Here is a 12477-nt window from a genome sequence, read left to right as displayed (position 1 = left end):
CTGAAAAGAAGCAACCAAACATCACACAATTAGTTCTGAACAGGTGCCTTTAATATTACTAGTAGTTTATGTTTTAAGATTAACACATTATAATAGGGAACATAACCTGTCTTGGAAACATTCTATTTTAAAATTTAAAATCAGAAGTGCCTGGGTGGCTTGGTTGGCTAAGTGATGGACTCTTGATCTCCGGTGGTGAGATCGAGCTCCACCTCTGGCTGCACACTCAGCAGGGAGTCTGCTTGAGATTCTCTCTCTTCCTCTCCTTCCACACCCCCCCCCCCAACGCATGTGTGTTCTCATGTACTCTCTCTCTAAAATAAATACATCTTTAAAAAAATAAAATTTAAAATCAATAACTACATTATACACAAAAGTGAACAGAAAAGATAACATTTCCAGGAATTGGTAAGGTGGAAAGTTGTACTATATCTGAAATGGCAATTAGATCTATACACATATACACACACATATACATGCATTCATATAGAATAAGGCTTAAGAAGTAAAGGCAAACCCTTGTAAAACGTTACGTCTTCTTTCAATGAATGAGACTATGAAAGGGGAAGGAAGGAAGGAAAGAAGGAAAGAATGTGTTTAGAAAGACAGCATGAAATACCTGTGTAAATGAATTTTACCAAAGGTATCTTTCTTCTTAAAAGTTATATTTTCTACTTAGGTATGTATGTATGTATGTATGTATGTATGTATGTATGTATGTATGTATTTATTTATTTTAGACAGAGCACACGAACAGAGGAAAGTATAGAGGCAGAGAGAGAGAGAGAGAGAGAAAATCTCTAGCGGACTCCCCACTGTGTGGGGAGTCCTATGTGGGGCTTGATTCCAGGACCCTGAGATCATAACCAGAGCCAAAATCAAGAGTTGGACGCTTAACCAACTAAGCCACCAGGTGCCCTTCTAATTAGGTTTTGCTGCTAAGGATGGCTATTTTATTTTATTTTATTTATTTTTTTATTATTTTTTAAATAAATTTTATTTATTTATTCATGAGAGACACACAGAGACACAGGCAGAGGGAGAAGCAGGCTCCATGCAGGGAGCCCGACGTGGGACTTGATCCCAGGTCTCCAGGATCATGCCCTAGGCTGAAGGTGGCGCTAAACCGCTGAGCCACTGGGGCTGCCCCAGCATGGCTATTTTAAACATATATTGATTTGTAATCACCAAACTTGCTGAATGCCTTAATTCTAATAATCAGTGTATTTCTTGAAGTTTTCTATGTGAGCAATCATACTGTCTACAGATCCTGATAGTTGTGTTTACGCATTTCTAATCTTTATATCTCTTATTTCTTTTTCTTTTTTCATTGCATTGGGAGGACTTCAGGTCAGTATCACATAGAAGTGATCATAAGTAACATTTTATTCTTTACTTGATTTTAAGGGGAATATTTCTAATTTTTTATCAGTAGTTTTGCCAAGGTTTTCAGTTGCTTCCTTTTATCAGGTTAGGAAGTTCCCTCTTGGGGCTCCTGGGTGGCTCAGTCGGGTTAAGCATCTGCCTTTGGCTCAGGTCATGATCCCAGGGTCCTGGGATGGAGCTCTATGTCAGGCTCCCTGCTCAATGGGGAGTCTGCTTCTTCCTTTTCCTCTGCCACTCCCCTTGCTTGTGTTTTCTCTCTCTTTCTCTCTGTTAAATATAAATAAATACAATCTTAAAAAAAAGTTTCTTCTTATGCAGCTATCAGATTATTGCTGTTTAGTTCCAAATTCACCCTTCATTGCCTGCTTTGCAATAATGGGAATAGATCTTATAAATAATTCTCCTTTACCAGCTTCGTCATTGGAGGGTGTGGAGAGACACTGCAAGGGGAGGCTGCTTCTCTTTCTGATTTAGTGTGGAATTCCTGCCAGGCTCCTGCAGTGCATATAGCTTCTCAAATGCCCGCCTCCTGCAGCATTCCTGGCTTCTCCTGTGCCTTCCTCCTACAACATAGGTGGCTTCTCCAGCACTTGGCTCTTCAGTGTGCAGAGGTCAGCAGCACCCCCGGCCAGCAGCTTCCCACAGCATCCTCTCAGGTGATTCACAGTACAGTGCTGCCAGTGAGGGACTTCCCCATGAATGTTTCCTCCTGCCATTCCATAAAGGCAGCTTTGTGGTGAGTTCCAAGGCATCTTTTTGTCAACAGGGTCCCCCGGCACCCAAAAAGGTGGATTTCCAGTGAGTTTTGCTGGCATGGAACCTCCTTGACTTCTCTGCCATCCAGTAAGTTATGGCTGTGCCTTTTCCAACAAGGTCTGGATCATACTCCTGATGTGCCTGGCTGTAGGGTTGTGAACTTTTTCTTGCATGCTCTATCTCAGTACAAGGGATAGTGGCTATTCCTTATAACTGCTTATCCTGTATTCCTTATAGTTCTTTTTACTACTTACTAGTAATCCCTCATTAACCCCCTGATATAGTTAACAACTCTTTTCTTTTTTTAATTTTTATTTATTTATGATAGTCACAGAGAGAGAAAGAGAGGCAGAGACACAGGCAGAGAGAAGCAGGCTCCATGCACCGGGAGCCCGACGTGGGAATCGATCCTGGGTCTCCAGGATCGCGCCCTAGGCCAAAGGCAGGCGCCAAACCGCTGCGCCACCCAGGGATCCCCGAGTTAACAACTCTTCATATTAAACTTTCCTTGTTCAAATTACTGTGTTGTTTTTGGCTTCTGACTGGAACCTGATTAATTACATCTCTAACTCTAGTTTGTATTTTTATTTATTTATTTTTTAAATTTTTATTTATTTATGATAGTCACACACACAGAGAGAGAGAGGCAGAGACATAGGCAGAGGGAGAAGCAGGCTCCATGCACCGGGAGCCCGACGTGGGATTCGATCCCGGGTCTCCAGTATCGCGCCCTGGGCCAAAGGCAGGCGCTAAACCGCTGCGCCACCCAGGGATCCCTAGTTTGTATTTTTAACTTAAATGGGCTGAAAATTTTATAAAACACTTCTCACATCAATTTAGGTGAACACATAGTTTTCTTGTTTATTCCGTCCACAAGGTGAATTGAATGAATCAGTTATTTTATTATTATTATTATTATTATTATTATTATTATTATTATTTAGTAAGCTCCACACACAAGGGGCATGAACTCATGACTCTGAGATCAAGTCACATGCTCTACCAACTGAGCCAGCCAGGCACTCCTGAATGAATCAACTTTTAAATATTTAACCATCCTTATATATGTGGAACAAGCCTTCCTTGACTGCAATGTATTATTATTAATTGAATCCAATGTTTGTCAATTTGGTAATATTGTAAGATATTTGCATCTGATAAACTATGTGATACTACTATATAATTTCCTTTTATTTTTGATCTTAATTAGTTTGACCTGTGCATTTACCAATTCTTTACCTACCATTGCTTTTGGAATCTCCTACTCCATTTTTATGGATTCAATTTCCTCCTTCACAATTCACAAAATACATTCTTTAATGTGTGTGTGTGTGTGTGTGTGTGAGAGAGAGAGAGAGAGAGAGAGAGAGAGAGATGTCTTGAGGGTAACAAATATTTTTAGTCTTTATCTGAAAATGTCTATTTTGTCCTCACTCGTGAATGATGACTTTGCTGAGTATATATTCTAGGTTGGAAATTATTTCCTCTCAATTTTTTTTTGGTAGATTCTATTGCTTTCTGGACTCTGTTGTTCCTGATAAGATGATGCTTTTTGTCAGCCTAACTATGGTTCCCATATATATAAAACCTATCTTTTCTCTGTTTCCTTTAAGATTTTCTCATTGTTTGATTTTCTGTAGTTTCACCACAGTACGTCTAGGTGGTTTTCTAAAAAAGTTTGCTCAAGGTTGGGTCCCCCTTTTCAACACAAAGACATGTTTGTCTCCAATTCAAGTCCTCTCAGAAGTCCTATTATGCTTCTGTGTTTTTTTCATTCTATTCTCCAAGTTTTAAAAATTGATCTTTCATATCTTCATCTATCTAACTCTACATGTTTCATTCTCAGTATTTTCCTTAAATATAATGTCCAGTTCCATCACTTTCTTTTGCTGTTAGGCCTGCAGCAGGAATGAATTTCAGATAGGTCAGTTAGGAGGTTGGAACACCTGAGAAACTGGCCCAGGAAATTTATCTTTATTGGAAGGTTGTTACCATTCACTTTTAACAGATGGGCACGTATTTAGACTTTTTGGATAGTCTAAAAAATTATTTATTTATTTTAAAAGATTTTATCTATTTATTTGAGAAAGCAAATCCACATGTGAGAAAGCATAAGCAAGGGTGGGGAGAGGCAGCTGGAGAGGGAGAAGCAGACTCCCCACTGAGCAGGGAGCTTGATCCCAGGATCCCAGTATCATGACCTGATGATCATGCTTCTAACCACTGGCTTCTCCTGTGCCTTCCTCCTACAACATAGGTGGCTTCTCCAGCTACCTGGAGATACCTGGGGACCCAAACTTGAGCAAACTTTTTAAGAAAATATATAACCTCTTTCATATTCCTTATAAAATCAATCCTCTCATTTCTCCATTCCAGGAGTCCCAACTGCTGAGAATGGAGACCCCTTTTCATGGTATCTTCTTTACTAGGACACCACGCCCACTCTAAGTCCCTCTCTCTCTGAGACATCCAGAGTATGGGGAAGCTTAAGAGTTGTTTGCAGGGGAGTGCCTGAGTGACACAGTTGGTTGAGCCCCTGACTTGATTTTGGCTCAGGTAGTGATCTCAGAGTTATGAGATTGAGCCTGCGTGGAGCTCTGAGCTCAGCATGGAGTCTGCTTGTGTTTCTCTGCCACCTTCTCTCTGCCCTTCCTACTCATGCACTCCCATTCTCTTTCTAAAATAAATTAATCTTAAAAAAATAAGAGAGTTGTTTAGGGGCAGAAGTTCACAAAAATCATTTAACTCTGAGGGCTTGTATTCATTTTCTTGTGGTTCTTCTGATAGTATTTTTGAGGAAAAGATAATCCAACTGTTGGGAGTAAGATCTAGGATTTTATCTTAGACATAGGATGTGTATCAGCAGAGGAGCGTACTGCTCATGATGATATCTAGGCTCACTTGTTATCATGGTTAGAAGCATGAGAGAAACAACAAAACAAACAAGTGAAAAGAACAGTTTGACTGTGTAAAGCAAAGCTATCAACATGCCTGTTTACCACTTGACCTCAATTTCCATGTCATACTATAGCAAATCCATATATCATAAAATAGGACACAATAACTGTTCCAAGTTCTTTTTTAAAAGATTTTACTTTTTTCCCTTTTTTTACAGTTATATTTTATTGGAGTTCAAATTGCCAACATATAGCATAACACCCAGTGCTCATCCCATCAAGTATCCCCCTCAGTGCCCATCACCCAGTCACCCCCACCCCCTGCCCACCTCCCTTTCTACCACCCCTTGTTCATTTCCCAGAGTTAGGAGTCTCTCATGTTCTGTCTCCGTTTCTAATATTTCCCACTCATTTTCTCTCCTTTCCCCTTTATTCCCTTTCGCTATTATTTATATTCCCCAAATGAATGAGACCATATAATGTTTGTCCTTCTCCAACTGACTTATTTCACTCAGCGTAATACCCTCCAGTTCCATCCACCTTGAAGCAAATGGTGGGTATTTGTCGTTTCTAATGGCTGAGTAATATTCCATTGTATACATAGACCATATCTTCTTTATCCATTCATCTTTCGATGGACACCGAGGCTCCTTCCACAGTTTGGCTATTGTGGACATTGCTGCTATAAACATCAGGGTGCAGGTGTCCCGGCGTTTCACTGCATCGGTATCTTTGGGGTTGATATCTATCGGTATCAACAGTGCAATTGCTGGGTCGTAGGGCAGATCTATTTTAACTCTTTGAGAAACCTCCACACAGTTTTCCAGAGTGGCTGCACATGTGGTTCACATTCCCACCAACAGTGCAAGAGGGTTCCCCTTTCTTCACATCCTCTCCAACATTTGTTGTTTCCTGCCTTGTTAATTTTCCCCATTCTTACTGGTATGAGGTGGTATCTCATTGTGGTTTTGATTGTATTTCCCTGATGGCAAGTGATATGGAGCATTTTCTCATGTGCTTGTTGGCCATGTCTATGTCTTCCTCTGTGAGATTTCTGTTCATGTCTTTTGCCCATTTCATGATTGGATTGTTTGTTTATTATTGAGTTTAATAAGTTCTTTATAGATCTTGGATACTAGTCCTTTATCTGATACGTAATTTGAAAATATCTTCTCCCATTCTGTGGGTTGTCTTTTAGTTTTGTTGACTGTTTCTTTTGCTGTGCAAAAGCTTCTTATCTTGATGAAGTCCCAATAGTTCATTTTTGCTTTTGTTTCCCTTGCCTTCATGGATGTATCTTGCAAGAAGTTGCTGTGGCCAAGTTCAAAAAGGGTGTTGCCTGTGTTCTCCTCTAGGATTTTGATGGAATCTTGTCTCACATTTAGATCTTTCATCCATTTTGAGTTTATCTTTGTGTATGGTGCAAGAGAATGGTCCAGTTTCATTCTTCTGCATGTGGATGTCCAATTTTCCCAGCACCATTTATTGAAGAGATTGTCCTTTTTCCAGTGGATAGTCTTTCCTCCTTTGTTGAATATTAGCTGACCATAAAGTTGAGGGTCCACTTCTGGATTCTCTATTCTGTTCCATTGATCTATGTGTCTGTTTTTGTGCCAGTACTGCACTGTCTTGACCACAGCTTTGTAGTACAACCTGAAATCTGGCATTATGATGCCCCCAGCTATGGTTTTCTTTTTTAATATTCCCCTGGCTATTCGGGGTCTTTTCTGATTCCACAGAAATCTTAAGATAATTTGTTCCAACTCTCTGAAGAAAGTCCATGGTATTTTGATAGGGATTTTAAAGATTTAATTTATTTATTCATGAGAGACACAGAGAGAGAGAGACACAGGCAGAAGCAGAGGGAGAAGCAGGCTCTATGCAGGGAGCCCGATGTGGGACTCGATGCTGGGTCTCCAGGATCACACCCTGGGCTGAAGGCTGATGCCCAACCACTGAGCCACCCAGGCATCCCTGTTCCAAGTTCTACCTGAGGAGAAACCAATGTTAGAACTCTGCCTGGGCACACCCAGCCCTCATCATTCTGTTCTCCCCACAGAATGCCATGCACACACATCATTGCCATCTGATGCCATCCGAAGGAACACAAAGTTCGGTTTCACTCATACCCCAGACAATATAAACCCCAAACATTGTAAAATGTCCCAAATTAGGGATATTGTAAGTGAGAAGTTTTCCTAAGTTCAACTCCGTCCCTGCAGTTACTCTAGAAAAGCAATAAACACGGACACAATTTATGCACAGCTGCAAGAACTTGAAAGTGAATGAAGTTGGGCTTTTGAAAAGTTAACTTTCACAAGCCCATTTCTCTCATGTCTTTTTTTATCTCTGCGGCTCTCTGCATCTAACAATTGTCCCATTTAGTATGTCTGTACAGTTCCTTTTCAAAGGAAATGAAGTAAAGATATTTTAACCCTTTGAAGGGCCAGACTTACTAAAACAATAACAATAGCTAAAATCCATTTAAAGAATGAGCCAGTCCTGTTCCTGGGAAAGGCAAATCTGCCTTCTACTTTTGTCTTTTATTCTTTCACTCTTAGAAATGAGAATAGCAGGCTACACATTTCTAAACCTCGAGGTTATCAGTAATTTAAAGAATTCAAAAATTCTATAGAAGGACACTTCACTGTAATACATTAGCAGGCCTTTTTCTCCCTCCAACGCCCCTCCACATTACATCCTAAGTTAGAATGTCAGCCTCATTTTTCATTTCATTCAAAATGACAGAAGGAAAAAAAAAAGATACTTTAAGGCCTAATCAGGTACTGTACCGGTGTTCCCAGTGATGGAAAAAAACCCTCAAATTACTTCAGTGGATTTGTCAGCTCTATTGTGAGCATAGTCAAGTGGCCCTACAGAAAGGAGACAGGAGAACTAAGAGAAAATAGTAGAATTTTAATCTGCTTTTTAAAGGCTCTTGGTCAGAAGTATAGCAATTCAGATACCCCTGTTTGAAAGCAGCAGGACAGATTTGTTAGAAGACAAAAGCTCCAATTAGTATTTTCCACACCCTTTCACAATTTTCTCTACCGCTTTTGGCTCTGAAACCCTTTATGCCAGGGCCTTTGTGCTGGCAGGAGGCGGGTGCAAGGGCACCTCTGAGGGCCGGGGGCGGGGAGAGCCCGCAGCTTGAAAAGATGGCCCCGCAGGCCTCGGGCGCCCGCCGGCCTCGCGCGGAAGTCAGGCAGCCCCGGGGGGCGGGCGGAGGGAAGGCGAGCCGCCGGCCCGACGGCGCCCGGCGGGGAGGGGCCGGCGGGGAGGGGCCGGCGGGAGGGCGCCTACCTGAGTTGACGCAGATCCGCGCTTGGCGAATGACCAGCTGCGGGGCCATGGGCGTCGCGGGCCGCAGCCGGTGCAGCGCCTGGGCGACCCGCAGGAGCCCGCCCGAGACGTCGAGCCCGTACAGGAAGCGGTCGCTCAGGAACACAATGGCCGCCGCCGTCGCGCAGTCGCCGGCGAGGATGGAGGCTTTCAGGGACGCCTGGAGCAGCAGCCGGGAAGCAGGGAAGGCGCCAAGCTTAGCCTTCTAGGCGGGTTTTATCCTTTTTTTTTTTTTTTTCCCTTAAGATTTTATTTATTTATTCGAGAGAGAGAGAGAGAGAGACAGGCAGGGGGAGAAGCAGGCTCCATGCACCGGGAGCCCGACGTGGGACTCGATCCCGGGTCTCCAGGGTCGCGCCCTGGGCCGAAGGTGGCGCTAAACCGCCGAGCCACCCGGGCTGCCCGGTTTTTATCTTATTTTTTAATCCAAACAAGAACAACAAAACCTAGACCTAGGGCAAGAAAAATCTATGTATGGGCGGCTGAACCGAAAGAAAAAATGGATGAGGAAAAATCCAATTCACTTGTGAGAGAGAACCTTTCTTTCATTTCATTTTCCCCACCACATTTCTAGAATTATGCAAGTGATAAATGCATATTTCCCGTTACTAGAAAATTCGGACCACACAAGGTAAAAATGAGAAGCGCCCCTTAGTTTCCCTACTCTTTGCCTGATGTTTCCTCCCCCTCCCCCAATCTCATTCTCATTCAAGCTCATAATGGTTTCAGAGCGATCCTTCTAGAAACTTATACTCTTAGGTATATTTAGACATTGATTCCTTGTCTTGCCTTACTCTTTCCCCTGTCTCCTCTCCCTCTTTTTCTCTCTTATTACATGAGATTACACCAGATATGTTATGCTGGTTGGTTCTTTCAGTCATCTTAACAATTTAGAAGAGCGTTCCACATCAGTTCATGACATTTATAGGCTTCACGTATTGCCTACATTTTAACTAAGAAGAAATGTAGGATATTAGGTAACGTTTTAAATTTGGTTTATCTTATATTTAGTTAAATGAACGAAACAAGAAAAAGAAGGAAACAGGCATGAACTGAAGGGGTAACAAGAGTGAGAAGTAGAGATAAATGAGGCAAACTTCTATGGAAACACATCATCTTTTGGTCTCCAAGGTGTTATACTAAAGACCTGCAAAGTCATGTAGCCAACAGCATCAGTGAGTTTCCCACTCAGTAGTCCTTTCTTCATTTGCTAAACTAAATCAAGCAGTGTTTTCTGAGCATGTTAGCTCACATAGGAAGTCCAAGAAAGCACTGTTTATTTTCCCAGTGCAATGTTATTACACACAATGCCCACATAGTCCTAAGTACTAATACTGGGTAAAACGAGATGTGGGGCACAGTGCTAAGTGCTTTCCGTGTACTAATTCACTTACTCTTTCCAACAATCCCAATGGGTAGATTCAATCAATACCCCCATTTTACAGATGGGAACCCTGAGACTCATAGAGGTTAAGTAACATGCCCAAGGTCACATGACCTGTGACTAGTTGGGGAAATTTGAACACAGGATGTTTAGGTCCCAGTCTCACATGTTCAAGTCCCATGTTGTACCGACTTTATTTTAGGAAAACAGGAGTTGGATATCAATTATCTGATACTTGCAGTGATACCAGTAAATAAATACCAAATATGTAATCAGTGTTGTTACATTTGCTGGTCTGAGCATAACTTACTTTAACAAATTGAAACTAAGAGAAGATGCATTAAAATTGCGAGGGAGTAACCTCTGCTTTTCAATTTCTGCCTAGAACTGTTCTTTTAGAGTTTTAATTTGATACTTGTGTATGTATCTCTAAGTAAAACAGGCCTAAACTTTTATATCTGGTCCATTCTAGAGTTCTATCAATGGTGCTTATTCACGTGATTTGACTTTTGATATATACGTTTTGGTGTGCTGATCTATAGCACTGCATGTAGAACATAACATTTATATTTATAGGTATTCATCAATCAGGTAATGCCTACCAACAACCAGCACAATAACCTCCCTATTTTCATACTGATGCATTCTTAACTCATTAAGTCTTTTAAACTATCACTGTGTTTATTAAGTCTAGAAAGTGATAATTTGCACTTGTATTTATTCTTTTGTTCAAACCGATCACTGTTCTCATTGTGATAGAGATGCCAATTATAGGGGGTGGGGGTAGGATATCTCCCTTCCCCTTGGTGTTACCTTCCTTGTGAAGGAAGCTTACTTATTGAAGCACTCCTGGCCTCTCTAGTCCTTTACCCACTCTGCCCCAGGGAAGGTGGAATGACTGACTAATATGATTGGGAAATTTGGGAAGAAGAAACTGGGCATGCTTGACTTCGCTCTTCTTTTTTTCCCCCGTGGGAACAGCTGTCTAAGGGAAGCAGGATACTCTGCTCTTATGTATCATGAGTCTTACCTAGAAAGCCACCCTATATGTGGTGTGCTGCTTGCCCTAGTAATCTGTGTGACTGAATGAGGATTGTCTACATAATTCTGGGGTTCAGCTAGCAGACCTCCTGTGTTTTAATATGAAGCTACATCTCTCAGTTTAGCCTTTATCAGAAATAAAGGTAATGTTTAACCTCTCATTTGCCTAACTCTTGTTTTATTTCTCAGTCTGCTCAGAATCCAGGCATGAAAGATTCCTGGATCTTTTAAAGGTTCCAACGTTAATCATTGCCTAATATACCATAATCCTTTCTAAGGAAAACTGCTCTGCTCACAGTTCCTGCCTTTGAAATTGGCATGCATTTTGCTACTCAACCTTGACCCCATTTCCAATGCCCACCAGTCAAAGCTAACCTAAGATACTCATCTTATCCCTGGCCCCATGACTGTGGCCTGGCTTGAAAAAATGAACTTTCAAATCTGAACTAAGGAACATAGAAAGAATGGTAGTCAGGTTAGAAAGAAGCAGAAAACAGAATGTAGCTAAGTTACATTTATGGGCAACAGCTGACTGAAGATGGACAAATGACAGCTCTGAATCCAAATGTACTTTTTCATGACTGCTATTCTTAGAGTTACAGGCCTCCTTTATTTTTCCGTTATGTTTTTGTAAAAATGTACACCTCATTTTGTGAATTTGCTCGAGTGAACCTCTGTTTCTAACAACCCCCCCCAAAAAAACTAAAACTGAAATGTTCAAAGCTTCTATTGAGAATTGTCAAATTTTAAAACATGAACAAGTCAGCCAACTGACATTCATAAACTCTACATTCAAATGGAAAGGGAAATTTATGGTTTTATGTATGCCCCAGCTCTGTTCACTAAGGCTGGTCTCTAGTCAAGAGTCCTTCCTATGCTAGGTACCTGTGACACAATTCTTTAGTTTGCAGTCTCAGCTGTTATCTGCAGAACTGGCTGGCAGCCTCTTCCACTGCTAGGTTTCCTGAAACTTCTTGGAAAGAGCAATGCTATTGCTATCACGCTGGTCATGATTCAGCAAGCCATAGTGAATTCCCTCTCTTGGAGGTTGCACTTTGGTGTATGCCTGATGGTCAGTTCTGCTCTCCCTTCTCACAGCTGCCCCACTTCAGTTTTAGGATAATTGTATACCTACTTGGGATGCAATGCTTAGTGACAAGCTATTTTCTAGAGGTGATTCTCAATCTTTACCTCTCTGATAAAAATGGTTTCCATCATTGTAGCACCATCTGGTTTATGAAAAACATTCACATACATTATCCTACTTAAATTTATAGTAACTATAAAATCTAAGTAAGGTAAGGAAACAAGTTGAGAGGTTAAATAACTTTCCAAATTTACAAAGTCCAAAGGGTCAGGGTCAGGCAGGAACCCAAGTCTATATCTTTCTTTAAAAAATTATCTTATTGTGGTAAATAACACATAACATAAAATTTACCATCTTTACCATTTTTAAGTGTACAGTTCAGCAGTGTTAAGCATATTGTTGTGGAATAGATCTCTAGAACTTTTCTATCTTGTGAATATGGAAGTCTATACTGATCAAACAATAACTCCCTTTCCCCATTATATTCCAGCCGCTGGTAGTCACCATTTTACTTTCTATGTCTATGACTTTGTTTTTTTAATTTATTTTTTTAAAATTTATTTATTTATTTATTTTTTTAATTT

At 41.0% G+C, this 12477-nt stretch overlaps 1 protein-coding gene across 20 annotated transcripts in view; it reads right to left on the bottom strand.

Moving 5' to 3' along the window:
- ALPK1 (alpha kinase 1) overlaps nt 1–12477 on the bottom strand; it is a 136096-nt gene that overhangs the window by 20821 nt on the left and 102798 nt on the right. For 19 of the 20 annotated variants that reach the window (XM_025465929.3, XM_025465938.3, XM_035709798.2 and 16 more), the window contains one exon: nt 8343–8541. The exons of the other annotated variant lie outside the window; for it this stretch is intronic. In XM_025465929.3, the coding sequence (XP_025321714.1) occupies nt 8343–8541 (199 nt within the window). The remainder of the gene's footprint in view (nt 1–8342; nt 8542–12477) is intronic. 20 annotated transcript variants of the gene reach the window in all.

The sequence above is a fragment of the Canis lupus genome, chromosome 32 (genome assembly GCF_003254725.2).
Source record: "Canis lupus dingo isolate Sandy chromosome 32, ASM325472v2, whole genome shotgun sequence".
Lineage (NCBI taxonomy): Eukaryota > Metazoa > Chordata > Mammalia > Carnivora > Canidae > Canis > Canis lupus.
This window is presented reverse-complemented; position numbering and strand designations above follow the sequence as displayed.